Source organism: Coregonus lavaretus (assembly GCF_964263955.1).
Source record: "Coregonus lavaretus genome assembly, chromosome: 10".
Classification (NCBI taxonomy): domain Eukaryota; kingdom Metazoa; phylum Chordata; class Actinopteri; order Salmoniformes; family Salmonidae; genus Coregonus; species Coregonus lavaretus.
In genome coordinates, this window is record NC_139997.1 from 36,454,162 (window position 1) to 36,470,255 (window position 16,094).

At 42.9% G+C, this 16,094-nt stretch overlaps 1 protein-coding gene across 1 annotated transcript in view; it reads left to right on the forward strand.

Annotated features, from left to right (window-relative positions):
- Positions 1-16,094, forward strand: part of LOC311135870 (uncharacterized protein) — a 35,596-nt gene that overhangs the window by 18,302 nt on the left and 1,200 nt on the right. The window contains exons 2-5 of the mRNA XM_084169893.1: positions 5,806-5,875; positions 6,009-6,105; positions 12,022-12,125; positions 12,361-12,446. Of these exons, the coding sequence (XP_084026019.1) occupies positions 5,806-5,875; positions 6,009-6,105; positions 12,022-12,125; positions 12,361-12,446 (357 nt within the window). The remainder of the gene's footprint in view (positions 1-5,805; positions 5,876-6,008; positions 6,106-12,021; positions 12,126-12,360; positions 12,447-16,094) is intronic.

Here is a 16,094-nt window from a genome sequence, read left to right on the forward strand (position 1 = left end):
AAAGCCTTCACTATTTCATCCTGGAATATCCAAGGCCTGAGGTCATCTGCCTTTGGCCTAAAGAGCAGGAACCTGGACTTCACCAAAGAAATCGGAAATACAGACATTGTCATCCTACAAGAAACATGGTATAGAGGAGACAGACCCACTGGTTGCCCTCTAGGTTACAGAGAGCTGGTAGTCCCATCCACCAAACTACCAGGTGTGAAACAGGGAAGGGACTCAGAGGGTATGCTCATTTTGTATAGAGCAGACCTAACTCACTCTATTCAATTAATCAAAATAGGAACATTTTACATTTAGCTAGAAATTCAAAAGGAAATTATCTCAACAGAGAAAAATGTCCTCCTGTGTGCTACCTACAGTGAAGGAAAAAAGTATTTGATCCCCTGCTGATTTTGTACGTTTGCCCACTGACAAAGAAATGATCAGTCTATAATTTTAATGGTAGGTTTATTTGAACAGTGAGAGACAGAATAACAACAAAAAAATTTCAAACATTTTATAAATTGATTTGCATTTTAATGAGGGAAATAAGTATTTGACCCCTCTGCAAAACATGACTAAGTACTTGGTGGCAAAACCCTTGTTGGCAATCACAGAGGTCAGACGTTTCTTGTAGTTGGCCACCAGGTTTGCACACATCTCAGGAGGGATTTTGTCCCACTCCTCTTTGCAGATCTTCTCCAAGTCATTAAGGTTTCGAGGCTGACGTTTGGCAACTCGAACCTTCAGCTCCCTCCACAGATTTTCTATGGGATTAAGGTCTGGAGACTGGCTAGGCCACTCCAGGACCTTAATGTGCTTCTTCTTGAGCCACTCCTTTGTTGCCTTGGCCATGTGTTTTGGGTCATTGTCATGCTGGAATACCCATCCACGACCCATTTTCAATGCCCTGGCTGAGGGAAGGAGGTTCTCACCCAAGATTTGACGGTACATGGCCCCGTCCATCGTCCCTTTGATGCGGTGAAGTTGTCCTGTCACCTTAGCAGAAAAACACCCCCAAAGCATAATGTTTCCACCTCCATGTTTGACGGTGGGGATGGTGTTCTTGGGGTCATAGGCAGTATTCCTCCTCCTCCAAACACGGCGAGTTGAGTTGATGCCAAAGAGCTCCATTTTGGTCTCATCTGACCACAACACTTTCACCCAGTTCTCCTCTGAATCATTCAGATGTTCATTGGCAAACTTCAGACGGCCCTGTATATGTGCTTTCTTGAGCAGGGGGACCTTGCGGGCGCTGCAGGATTTCAGTCCTTCACGGCGTAGTGTGTTACCAATTGTTTTCTTGGTGACTATGGTCCCAGCTGCCTTGAGATCATTGACAATACCTCCCATGTAGTTCTGGGCTGATTCCTCACCGTTCTCATGATCATTGCAACTCCACGAGGTGAGATCTTGCATGGAGCCCCAGGCCGAGGGAGATTGACAGTTCTTTTGTGTTTCTTCCATTTGCGAATAATCGCACCAACTGTTGTCACCTTCTTACCAAGCTGCTTGGCGATGGTCTTGTAGCCCATTCCAGCCTTGTGTAGGTCTACAATCTTGTCCGTGAGATCCTTGGAGAGCTCTTTGGTCTTGGCCATGGTGGAGAGTTTGGAATCTGATTGATTGATTGCGTCTGTGGACAGGTGTCTTTTATACAGGTAACAAGCTGAGATTAGGAGCACTCCCTTTAAGAGTGTGCTCCTAATCTCAGCTCGTTACCTGTATAAAAGACACCTGGGAGCCAGAAATCTTTCTGATTGAGAGGGGGTCAAATACTTATTTCCCTCATTAAAATGCAAATCAATTTATAAAATTTTTGACATGTGTTTTTCTGGATTTTGTTGTTGTTATTCTGTCTCTCACTGTTCAAATAAACCTACCATTGAAATTATAGACTGATCATTTCTTTGTCAGTGGGCAAATGTACAAAATCAGCAGGGGATCAAATACTTTTTTCCCTCACTGTACATCCCCTCACTAGAATACCCATACTTTAATGAAGACAGCTTCTCCATCCTGGAGGGAGAAATCAATCATTTCCAGACCCAGGGACATGTACTAGTCTGTGGCGACCTAAATGCCAGAACTGGACAAGAACCTGACACCCTCAGCACACAGAGGGTCAAACACCTACCTGGAGGTGACAGCATTCCCTCCCCCATATGCCCCCCTAGGCACAACTACGACAACATAACCAACAAAAACGGGTCACAACTCCTGCAGCTCTGTCGCACACTGGGTATGTACATAGTCAATGGTAGGCTTCGAGGGGACTCCTATGGTAGGTGCACCTATAGCTCATCTCTTGGCAGTAGTACTGTAGACTACTTTATCACTGACCTCAACCCAGAGTCTCTCAGAGCGTTCAGTCAGCCCACTGACACCCCTATCAGACCACAGCAAAATCACAGTCTACTTGAACAGAGCAATACTCAATCATGAGGCATCAAAGCCAAATGAACTGAATAATATTAAGAAATGCTATAGATGGAAGGAAAGTAGTGTCGAAACCTACCAAAAAATAATTAGGCAACAACAAATTAAATCCCTTTCAGACAACTTCCTGGACAAAACATTCCACTGTAAAAGTGAAGGTGTAAACTTAGCATTAGAAAACCTAAACAGTATATTTGACCTCTCAGCTTCCCTATCAATTCTAAAAATCTCTAACAGAAAACTGAAGAAAAGTAACAACCCGTGACAAATGGTTTGATGAAGAATACAAAAACCTAAGAAAGAAATTGAGAATCCTATCCAACCAAAAACATAGAGACTCTGAGCCTACGCCTTCACTATGTTGAATCACTAAAACAATACAGAAATGCACTATGGAAAAAGAAGGAACAGCATGTCAGAAATCAGCTCAATGTAATTGAAGAATCCATAGACTCTAACCACTTCTGGGAAAATTGGAAAACACTAAACAAACAACAACACGAAGAGCTATCTATCCAAAACGGAGATGTATGGGTTAACCACTTCTCCAATCTTTTTGGCCCTATAACAAAGAACAAACAGCAAAAAAATATACATGATCAAATGCAAATCTTAAAATCAACTATTAAAGACTACAAGAACCCACTGGATTATCCAATTACATTGAATGAACTACTGGACAAAATACAAACCCTCCAACCCAAAAAGGCCTGTGGTGTCGATGGTATCCTCAATTAAATGATAAAATATACAGACCACAAATTCCAATTGGCTATACTTAAACTCTTTAACATCATCCTTAGCTCTGGCATCTTCCCCAATATTTGGAACCAAGGACTGATCACCCCAATCCACAAAAGTGGAGACAAATTTGACCCCAATAACTACCGTGGGATATGCGTCAACAGCAACCTTGGGAAAATCCTCTGCATTATCATTAACAGCAGACTAGTTCATTTCCTCAGTGAAAACAATGTACTGAGCAAATGTCAAATTGGCTTTTTACCAAATTACCGTACGACAGACCACTTATTCACCCTGCTCACCCTAATTGACAAACAAACTTTTTTTTTTTTTATCGTTGAATTCGTTATTTAACAAACTTTTTTTGTCATTTAGCAGACGCTCTTATCCAGAGCGACTTACAGGAGCAATTAGGGTTAAGTGCCTTGCTCAAGGGCACATCGACAGATTTTTCACCTAGTCGGTTCGGGGATTAGAACCAGCGACCTTTAGGTTACTGGCACAACACTCTTAACCACTAAGCTACCTGCCGCCCTGTCTTCTCATGCTTTGTTGATTTCAAAAAAGCTTTTGACTCAATTTGGCATGAGGGTCTGCTATACAAATTTATGGAAAGTGGGGTTGGGGGAATAACATACGACATTATAAAATACATGTACACAAACAACAAGTGTGCGGTTAAAATTGGCAAAAAACACACATTTCTTTCCACAGGGCCGTGAGGTGAGACAGGGATGCAGTTTAAGCCCCACCCTCTTCAACATATATATCAACGAATTGGCGAGGGTACTAGAACAGTCTGCAGCACCCGGCCTCACCCTACTAGAATCTGAAGTCAAATGTCTACTGTTTGCTGATGATCTGGTGCTTCTGTCACCAACCAAGGAGGGCCTACAGCAGCACTTAGATCTTCTGCACAGATTCTGTCAGACCTGGGCCCTGACAGTAAATCTCAGTAAGACAAAAATAATCGTGTTCCAGTTGCCAGGACCACAAATACAAATTCCATCTAGACACCGTTCCCCTAGAGCACACAAAAAACTATACATACCTCGGCCTAAACATCAGCGCCACAGGTAACTTCCACAAAGCTGTGAACGATCTGAGAGACAAGGCAAGAAGGGCCTTCTATGCCATCAAAAGGAACATAAAATTTGACAAACCAATTAGGATCTGGCAAAAAATACTTGAATCAGTTATAGAACCCATTGCCCTTTATAGTTGTGAGGTCTGGGGTCCGCTCACGAACCAACAATTCACAAAATGGGACAAACACCAAATTGAGACTCTGCATGCAGAATTCTACAAAAATGTCCTCTGTGTACAACGAAAAACACCAAATAATGCATGCAGAGCAGAATTAGGCCGATACCCACTAATTATAAAAATCCAGAAAAGAGCCGTTAAATTCTATAACCACTTAAAATGAAGCGATTCCCAAACCTTCCATAACAAAGCCATCACCTACAAAGAGATGAACTTGGAGAAGAGTCCCCTAAGTAAGCTGGTCCTGGGGCTCTGTTCACAAACACAAACAGACCCCACAGAGCCCCAGTACAACAACAACAACACAATTAGACCCAACCAAATCATGAGAAAACAAAAAGAGAATTACTTGACACATTGGAAAGAATTAACAAAAAAAACAGACCAAACTAGAATGCTATTTGGCTCTAAACAGAGAGTACACAGTGGCAGAATACCTGACCACTGTGACTGACCCAAACTTAAAGAAAGCTTTGACTATGTACAGACTCAGTGAGCATAGCCTTGCTATTGAGAAAGGCCGCCGTAGGCAGACCTGGCTCTCAAGAGAAGACAGGCTATGTGCACACTGCCCACAAAATGAGGTGGAAACTGAGCTGCACTTCCTAAACTCCTGCCAAATGTATGACCATATTAGAGACACATATTTCCCTCAGATTACAGAGATCCACAAAGAATTTGAAAACAAACCCAATTTTGATAAACTCCCTTATCTACTGGGTGAAAAACCACAGTGTGCCATCACAGCAGCAATATTTGTGACCTGTTGCCACAAGAAAAGTGCAACCAGTGAAGAACAAAAACACCTTTTGTAAATACAACCCATATTTATGTTGATATATTTTCCCATTTGTACTTTAACTATTTGCACATTGTTACAACAATGTGTATATATATATACATAATATTACATTTGAAATGTCTTTATTCTTTTGGAACTTCTGAGTGTAATATTTACTGTTAATATTTCTTGTTTATTTCACTTTTGTTTACTATCTACTTCACTTTCTTTGGCAATGTTAACATACGTTTCCCATGCCAATAAAGCCCTTAAATTGAAATTGAATTGAGAGCGAGAGAGAAAGAGTATAGGTATCTCACAACAGCAAGCCATGGTTTCTTCGTCCACCCTCTCTGACCATGCTTAGAGTAATAGCTTTATGCCTTGAATGTGAAACCATTCATTTCACAAGGTAATTAAATAATACTTGTATTTATAGTTCCATTCTCAGACATTTCTTCAATGCCTATTACTGTAACTCAACTATCGTCTCTTGCATATTGCTATTTATGGTGCAGGACGCAAAGAACTGTGTGGAGAATGTGTGTGATGTGGATGGTGACAAATGGTCTTGGCTGTGTAACCCCCAGGACCACAGTGGAGTCCTCAGAGCAGAACTGCAGCTGGATCGAGCCTCATGCTTTGGGTACACCGACATGGGTAAGGCTCATCAAGATTGACAACAGTCTTTTTTCTGAAATCCAGAGTAAACCTCCAATGAGACACTTATCATTTTGTTTTGATGTGCCATACAATGTAATGACCATTTCCTCCCTTGCTATGTAATTCGTAGGAAACTGTGGATCTGAATTCGTTCAGATCAATGTCGGCCGCTCCTCTTGGCAATGGCCCCTGGATTGGGCGGACAGGAGTTAGAATGTTCAAGAAAGGTAAGAACAGATAGGGCTGAGATAATAATGAATAAATCGCCTCTACTATTGGAGAATGTGAAATCGCTGGAGAATTAACTGGATGAGCTCCGTTCGAGACTATTCTATCCACTGGACATTAAGAACTGTAATATACTATGCTTCTCAGAGTCATGGCTGAACAACGATATGGATAATATCTAGCTGGTTTTTCTATGCATTGACAGGACAGAACAGCAGCGTCCGGTAAGGTCGGTGTGTGTCTCTTTATTAAAAACAGCTGGTGCGCAATCTCTAATATTAAGGAAGTCTCAAGGTTCTGCTCGCCTGAGTTAGAATACCTCATGATAAGCTGTAGACCAGGGGTGTCAAACTCATTTTAGCTCAGGGGCCACATGGAGGAAAATCTATTCCCAAGTGGGCCGGACCGGAAAAATCATGGTATATATAACTTAAAAACAACAACTTCAGATTGTTTTCTTTGTTTTAATACGATCAACATACAACATAAAGCTGGAGCCTGAGGACAGTGTGTCCAAAATAGTACAAGCACAACATCACTATTAATCATAAAACACGTCAAGTTTATTTGAAAATTCTAAAGAAAAAGAACACACAAACACACAATGCCTCAGTGATTAACAGAACTGTTTCACAGATCACAGAACTATATCAGGGTGTCATTTCTCAGGCAGAAATGTAGATAAAAATAATGAAATCCTGTTCCCCAAACAAGTGCAAGAACCACAGAGTCAAGAATAGGTTAAATATACAAATAAAATAAAATCAATTAAAAACAATAGCACATCAACATAAAAACATATAAACATAAAGCTGGAGCCTGAGGACAGTGTCCAAAAGCACAACATCACTATTAATCATAAAACACCTCAAGTTATTTGAAAGTTCTGAGGACAAAGAACACACAAACACACAATGCCTCAGTGATTCACAGAAGTATATCACAGATCACATAACTATATCAGGGTGTCATTTCTCAGGCAGAAATGTAGATACAAATAATGAAATCCTGTTCCCCAAACAAGTGCAAGAACCACAGAGTCAAGAATAGGTTAAATATACAAATAAAATAAAATCAATTAAAAACAATAGCACATCAACATAAAAACATATAAACATAAATCTGAAAGCGTTGCTCAAACTCCCGTAACAGTCCAGTTATTTTATCTTTGAACCGCTTCATGTCTGCCACGCACACATTTTTCAGACAGGAGAAGTGAGCTGCATCACCACCGGCAAGTTGCGTCTCCCACAATGACAGCTTCAACTTGAAAGAACGTATGCTGTCATAATACTGCGTGACAACTTTGTTGCGCCCTTGCAGCTGTTTGTTCAAGTTATTCAGGTGCTCTGTAACATCCACCATAAATGCAAGGTCCGGCATCCATTCTGCGGAATGAAATTCTAACACTGGTTTGCCCTTTTCTTCCATGAACTGTTCAATTTCTTCTCGTAAATCAAAGAAACGCCTCAGCACAGCACCTCGGCTTAACCATCTTACCTCAGTGTGGTATGGCAGGCCATAAATGTGGTCTTTCTCTCTGAGAAGGCTGTCAAACTGACGGTGATTCAGGCTTCTGGATCGGATGAAATTAACAGTTTGGATGACCACCTTCATGACGTTATCCATCTTTAATGACTTGCAACACAAAGCCTCCTGGTGCAAAATACAGTGAAAAGTCAAAAAATCACGTCCTCTATTTGCAGATTGCACTTTCTCTCTGAACTTTGTCACAACGCCTGCTTTTTTCCCGATCATTGAGGGCGCACCATCTGTAGCCAGGCTGACAGCGCGGGACCAGTCCACTCCGACCCTGTCCAGCGCGCCGACCAGTGCGGTAAAAATATCAGCTGCTGTCGTTGTATCTGTCATCGGCACCAACTCCACAAACTCCTCGGTGACGGTCAATGTGTCATCAACTCCGCGGATGAAAAAATGGCCAGTTGTGCAACATCTGTAATGTCCGTGCTTTCATCAATTGCAACCGAAAACGCAATAAATGACTTTACTTTTTGCTTCAACTGGCTGTCCAAATCCACTGAAAGATCGGAAATCCTGTCTGCAACTGTGTTTCTTGTCAGGCTGATATTTGCAAAAGCCTGCCGCTTTTCAGGGCACACAATCTCCGCTGCCTTCATCATGCATGTTTTTACAAATTCACCCTCACTAAATGGTTTTGAAGCCACTGCGATTTCATTAGCAATGAGGTAGCTAGCTTTCACTGCAGCGTCACTGATGTCTCGGCTGTGAGTAAACACAGACTGCTGTTTCTTCAGACCCGCCAACAGTTCATTCACCTTCTCTCATCTCCGCTGTCCTTGAAAGTTGTCAAATTTGTCGGCATGAAGACTCACATAGTGGCGACGAAGGTTATATTCTTTCAGCACTGCAACATGCTCTGAACACACCAAACATACAGCTTTCCCATTCAATTCCGTGATTAAATAGGATTACCATTTTTCTTGGAACACTCTGCACTCTGCGTCCACTTTTCTCTTTTTTGACAGAGACATATTGGGGCAATGAGGGTGCCAAAGCACATAATGTTAAAAGTAGAAGCCGTATAAATATCGCGGGCAAAACAAAGTAGCTCATTGGCTGCACGTGCTTGACCTACTTGCTCTGCCCCGGTATAAACAGTTTGCTTGCTTAACACAATTGCTATTGCGCCATCCAGTGGACGCAATTGGAACAGCAGTTTATTTTATTTAAAAATTGCAGCGCATTTTTATACTTTAAAACAAAAAAACAAAAAAATGTTTTTTTTTTTTTTCAAAATCATCTCGCGGGCCGGATTAAACCCGTTTGCGGGCCTGATCCGGCCCGCGGGCCGTACGTTTGACACCCCTGCTGTAGACCATACTATTTACCAAGATAATTTTCATCAGTTTTTTTCATAGCTGTCTATTTACAACCACAAACCGATGCTGCCACTAAGACCGCACTCAACGAGCTGTATAGGGCCATAAGCAAACAAGAAAATGCTCATCCAGAGTCGGCGCTCCTAGTGGCCGGGGATTTTAATGCAGGAAAACTGAAATATGTTTTACATCACTACCGGCATGTCACCTGTGCAACTAGAGGGATTAAAAAATATAGATCACCTTTAGTCCACACACAGAGATGCATACAAAGCTCTCCCCCACCCTCAATTTGGCAAATTGGACCATAACTCTATCCTCCTGATTCCTGCTTACAAGCAAAAACACAAACAGGAAGTACCAGTGACATGCTCAATACGGAAGGGGTCCGATGAAGCCGACGCTAAGCTACATGACTGTTTCGCTAGCACAGACTGAAATATGTTCCCGGGATTCATCTGATGGCATTGAGGAGTTTACCACATCAGTCACCGGCTTCATTAATAAATGCATCGACGACGTTGTCCCTACAGTGACCATATGTACATATCCCAACCAGAAGCAATGGATTACAGGCAACATCCGCACTGAGCTAAAGGCTAGAGCTGCCGCTTTCAAGGAGCAGGACACTAATCCAGACACATAAGAAATCCTTCTACGCCCTCGGACGAACAATCAAACAGGCAAAGCGTCAATACAGGACTAAGATCGATTCCTACTACACCGGCTCTGATGCTCATCGGATGTGGCAGGGCTTGCAAACTATCACGGATTACAAAGGGAAACCCAGCTGAGAGCTGCCCCAGTGACACGAGCCTACCAGATGAGCTAAATGCCTTCGATGCTCACTTCGAGGCAAGCAACACTGAACCATGAGTGAGAGCACCAGCTGTTCCGGCCGACTGTATGATCATGTTCTCCGTAGCAGATGTCAGTAAAACCTTTAAAACAGGTTAACATTCACATGGCCGCAGGGCCAGACGGATTACCAGGACGCGTACTCAGAGCGTGTGCTGTCCAGCTTGCAAGTGTCTTCACTGACATTTTCAACCTCTCTCTGACCCAGTCTGTAATACCTACATATTTCAAGCAAACCACCATAGTCCCTGTGCCTAAGAACGCCAAGGTAACCTGTCTAAATGACTTCCGCCCCGTAGCACTCACATCTGTAGCCATGAAATGCTTTGAAAGGTTGTTCATGGCTCACATCAACACCATCATCCCAGAAACCCTGGACCCACTCCAATTCGCATACCGCCCCACAACATCCACAGATGACGCAATCTCTATTGCACTCCACACTGCCCTTTCCCACCTGGACAAAAGGAACACCTACATGAGAATGCTGTTTATTGACTACAGCTCAGTGTTCAACATCATAGTGCCCTCCAAGCTCATCACTAAGCTTAGGACCCTGGTACTGAACACCTCCCTCTGCAACTGGATCCTGGACTTCCTGACGGGCCGCCCCAAGGTGGTGAGGGTAGACAGCAACACATCCACCACGCTGACCCTCAACACGGGGGCCCCTCGGGTGTGTGCTCAGTCCCCTCCTGTACTCCCTGTTCACCCTCGACTGCGTGGCAGTGCACGACTCCAACACCATCACTAAGTTAGCTTACGACACAACAGTGTTAGGCCTGATCACCGACGATGATGAGACAGCCTATAGGGAGGAGGTCAGCGACCTGTCTGTGTGGTGCCAGGACAACAACCTCTCCCTTAATGTGGACTACAGGAAATGGAGGGCCAACGGGGCTGTAGTGGAGTGGGTGTCCACATCACTAAGGACGTATCATGGTCCAAACACACCAACACAGTCGTGAAGAGGGCATGACAACGCCTCTTCCCCCTCAGGAGGCTGAAAATATTTGGTATGGGCCCTCAGATCCTCGAAGTTCTACAGCTGCGCCACCGCTTGGTATGGCAACTGCTCGGCATCCGACTGCAAGTCACTACAGAGGGTAGTGTGTACGGCCCAGAAGTGTGTGGAGTGGTTGAAAAACGAGTTTTAATGACTCCAACCTAAGTGTATGTAAATTTCCGACTTCAACTGTATATATATATATAAAAATGTATATATAATTCCCAGGATGGAAAAACTTTTCAGTGTAAACTTAAAGGACAAAACCAGATATAAAGTATGTAGAAAATATAATGTACCTATATATTTTAATAAGATCCTCTTTGAGAACTAACAATCACCTAAATAAAAGCTAGACAGTCAGGGAGAATTTTCTAAAATGGTACATTCAGGAGTGTATTTGTCATGGCATGGGGCCCGGCATTGATTTTGTTATGTTTGAGTCACTCAGATAGCATAAGCCATGGCAAGATGTGTAGAATTGCAGGAAATTGCTTTAAAACAGCTACATTTTGTCGCTGTGGCCAACAGGAGGGCCAAAAAAAATATATACATCTGCGACCGCACAATTGGCCAACCCAATGGCCACTCCCCTCCCACCACCTAAGCCCCATTTTGATCAAGACAAAACCCCTAAAGCAAAGATTTTTATAACTAACCCAAAATTGACCAGAGCCTGTCGTTTCCAATGGGAGCAAATGCATCGTAGTGGGCAGAATAAGCAAGGAGGTGGGCAGAGATAAGCACGAGCGAGTGAGATCCTATTGGCGTGTTCTAGCATTTATTTGCATATTTCCATTAGGGAACCCCTACTCTGAAGTGGGCGGGTGCAATAACTGAATTCGCCCTTGCACTCCTTCTAAACAACATCATTTTTTAAAACTTTGGCAAAGGGTAAAATCTACAAAACGCAGTCCACTCTGTTTGTTACAGATTCTAGTTTTGGAAATAGAAAACTGTATGGAGATAAAATGTTTAATCGATGAGAAAATGTGCAGAATGTGGGCCAAAATCCATCTCGCTCCATCTTTTCCCACTGCCGGCCACTGGGGTTCCTCTCATCACCATATTTGGTAGTGAGTGGAAATGCCAACCGGATGCTTCACATTTATACATCCAGTGAAATATCTGGCTCATTGTTCTATCTGTGCCTGAAGCTCTCCCAGTTTGTCCTTCCTGCGCATCCGCAGCCCCCTGGAGGAGAGCGAGGAGGGCTCCACACAGACTGGCAAAGAGAACCAGGGTCAGGTGTGTACAGACTGAGGGCTTGGAAGTGTGCTCTTCAGAGAGAAAGGTACAGTAAATTGCAGAGAAACAGATGAGAGTTGTAGATTTGTGTCTTCTTATGGTGATCGATGTGGACTGTTATGAGATAGCAGTAAGTGTGTTTTGGAGGGTAAGTGCGTGTTTTGGAGGGTAAGTGTGTGTATACTTTGGGGGTATACAATAGGTGTGTATTATGAGTAAACATCAGAGGCCAGAAGTGTGTGCTTGTATTCTCACTCTCCTTTGACCTTCTCTCTATTCAGACAAACCCAGACAAATCAGCATCAGGCGTGAGAGAATGTCTTTCCAGCCCTGCTGTGCAGAGAACCTTCTTTGGGGGAGCGAAAGGGTGGGTGAGAGTTTTTTTGGAGTTTTGTATGCAGTGTCACACACTGTCAAACAGATTAAACAACATTTTTATAAAGACAGTATTGAATTAATAAATATATTACAGAATATTACTTACACCTTGGTTTGTGTGGGTCTGAGCTGGACAGCTGGTATGGTCCTCGCAGCTTCCCAGGCTGCCAGGTGCTCCTTTCCACTTATTTTTCTCCCAGTCGCACCTCATCCTCTGGCACTCAGAATACAGCAACCCCTACCCCTCCCACAGCCAAGCCAGATACAGCAATCCCTCCCACAGCCAAGCCAGATACAGCAATCCCTCCCACAGCCAAGGCAGAAACAACTACCCCTACCCCCAACAAGGGCAAGCCAGAGGCTCATACAGCTACCCCCAACAAAGGCAAGCAACTGGGAAATACGGGAAATATACACCCTCACACAGGTGAACACCTCAGCTGTCAGAAATACCTAGCCCAATAAAGGACTAAAGGAGCCTAATGTTACTCCTTATAGTCCAGGACCTTACATGTTCTGTTTAGAGGCCAATTGGCTTTGGAAGCCATAATAGCCAAATACTCCATCTATACGTGAATCGATTCTCAATTGCGGTACGGTTCTAGAAACATAAATCCCTATACTTTCATATCATATCAAAATAATTTCACAAATGCAAAATATACACTTACTGTCATGACTTCCTCCGAAGTTGCAACCTCTCCTTGTTCGGGCAGGCTTCGGCGTTCGTCGTCACCGGCCTTTTAGCCACTGCCGCTCCTCATCTCATCATTCCATTTGTTTTGTCTTGTTTTTACACACACCTGGTTCATATCCCCTCATCAGTACCTGTATAAGTGTTCCCTCTGCCCCCTTGTATTTGTGTGTGATTGTTTATTGTGGAGGATAGCTAAGCTCGGTGGAGCTCCTTGTATTTTGTATTGCCGGGATATTTCCCTGTGTGTCTTGTATTTTCCAGTGCGCCTGTTTTGCACACTAGAGTGTTTGATGCATTTCTGCGTAACTCTGTATTTGCGGAATAAAGCCTGTTATTCTGTGATTTACCCTCCTGCGCCTGACTCCTTCGACATCACCTCATCACACTTACTGTACACTGTTTTAACCGGTTTTAACACATTTGCAGCCAACAGTATTTTTCAGTGACAACTCGTTTGTGGTGTCCGTCTTTCGTTTACACACAGGTGTTCGGAGACGCAGATAGCTAATTAGCACAGGTAGTCCACTGTCTTCCATCTGTTTTCTGTAAACAAGCGCTGTAACATGGCAATATGGCCGTGTTGGAACCCTAACCCTATAAAGGTGCATTGTAATTCAACCTTTTTGTTTTTTGAAAATAATTTATCGCTGATATGAAAGACACGCTCCTAACACGCAAGCGATGCGTGTTAATGTTTAGAGCAAGCGTCGGGGCTCTTAACAAAACTCCCCCGGTCAGAAGATACTATCGTCAATAGTCGCTAAAGCAGTTAGCGTTTATGAATGGGGTAAGAAATACCATGCATCAAGCTTGAGAAACACTGAGCTTGAGAAATTATAAATGGTCATGTTTTTCAGCTTCAAGGGAAATACTCCTGAAAGACAGCTGAAGAGAAAACCAAACTCCAAAATCAGGTATTCTTTTATACATCAGCCCATGGATAATTTTGTGAGGGTAAGCTTATCCTACATCTGCACTTAGGGGCAGCTTCCAGCTCGCACGTATCTGTCGGTGCACAGCATTAATCTGTCCTTTACCTCCCTCTGTCAGGCAGAACCAGCTACATGTCACCACTTTTAGTAAGCAGAGAGAACCTGCAGTCAGTAAGGGGCCTACAGCTACCCCACAACACATTTGATTTCATATGATACTACCAACTTTTTCAGCCCTACCGATCTAAAGAACCTGTTGGCGCATGTTATAAAATATTTATAAAGTCAGTTTTGTTTATAAATTCTGTTGAATTTAAGCAACAGCCACTAGTCTCTTGTATGCGCAGGTCCAATAATATCCACTTCACTTTCATGTGTGGCAGCTTTAACATGATTGGTTGACGGTAGTACATCCAACCTTCACATCTGGCTTCTTCACCTGCGGGATCTTTGGGGGGGGGGTTGCATTGCTGAGGAGTATTTCTGTCTGTAATAAAGGCCATTTGGCGGTAAAATCTAATTCTGATTGGCTGGGCCTGGCTCCCCAGTGGGTGGAATATTCCAAGAAAGCAAAATGACGTTGAAAATACGTATTTTCCAGAGGTTGAAATCAGGTTCATTTTCGGTTCTGAATGAAAGTTGAAAACACTTATTTTCCTGATGTTGAAAATACGTATTTTAAAGACGTTGAAAATATGTATTTTCCGGATGTTGAAATCAGGTTCATTTTTCGTTCTGAATGAAAGTTGAAAATAAGTAATTTATAGACGTCTATGTTTGGGTCAAATCAAGGCTGGTCCAGATTGGACAAGATCTGAACCAAACATAGACAGACGTCTATGATTGGTTCAGATTCGGTCTGGACCGGACAAAAAAACTATGTCCCTGGATGTGGAAATCAAGGCCGGTCCGGAACTGCACCAAAAAAAGACGTCCAAAAGATGTCGGCTCGTACTTACTGGGGTGTAGCCTACCATGTCAGCCCACAATGGAATTTTAGGAATGCCCATCCATGTGGTAGGCCCACCGTTTGTAAAACAGGCCACCATTGCATTGGCTTTATTAGTCCTGATTCCTGTGACTAATCAATTTGGCCATTTAAGCTCTGAATATCAGCTAGTAGATAACCAACTTTATCAGGAGTTATCGTGAGCCTTTTTGTAATGCTTTTACACAGTGAGAAATGCAGAAGTATTTTTTTTTCCGCTATGATCAGCTTGTCAAAAATTGACAGATACAAACTTGAACCCACTGATCATGACAATGTGGTGAAACTCCTGGACAACAGTTGTGATTGTCCATTCCATATTGTCCATTTTACTTTGACCTGTCCAGTTTTTAGTATATGTTGTTTGTTAACATGACAGCTAATTTTTTATTTGATTGAGCGCCATTTAGGTTAGGCTATTTGATCAGAGAAACTTGCATGATGTAAAAAGTGTCCGTCTCATTACATTGTCATACATGTTATCTCCAGCCTGTAGGCTACAGAAAAGGCCACATACTCTTTCTACCATATCCTATATCTGCTACATTATTTATGTTAGATACATTTTTTGACGGAACGTTGGTGAAGTGCTGCAGAGTCTCTCCAACAGCACCCTGGAGAGGCATGCTGGGAATGGACAAGCAAAATATTTTGCTCCCCTGCCTTTGACAAAGTGGGCACTGCTTATCAAAGGGCGGCATCAGCGCTCACCTAAAAAGCCCATATGCCACCGGTTGTGAGAAATTGTCATTGATTTTGGGCAGAATTATGTGAATTATATTGATTTATTGTGCTCCTTCAATTTTGTTTGGTGCCTAACGTTTTGAAAGTTGGGAGCAGTGTGTGTTTGTGAGAGAGAGAGTGGTGTGTGTGTGTGTTTATGAAAGTGAGGGAGACAGGGAGTGTGTGAGGAAGGGAGAAGGGAGAGTGTCTGTGTTAACTGAAGTGTAAAGGTTTCATGCAGTGTTTTACCATTACTGACACAATGACATGCAGATCATTATGCATGTATAATCCTTC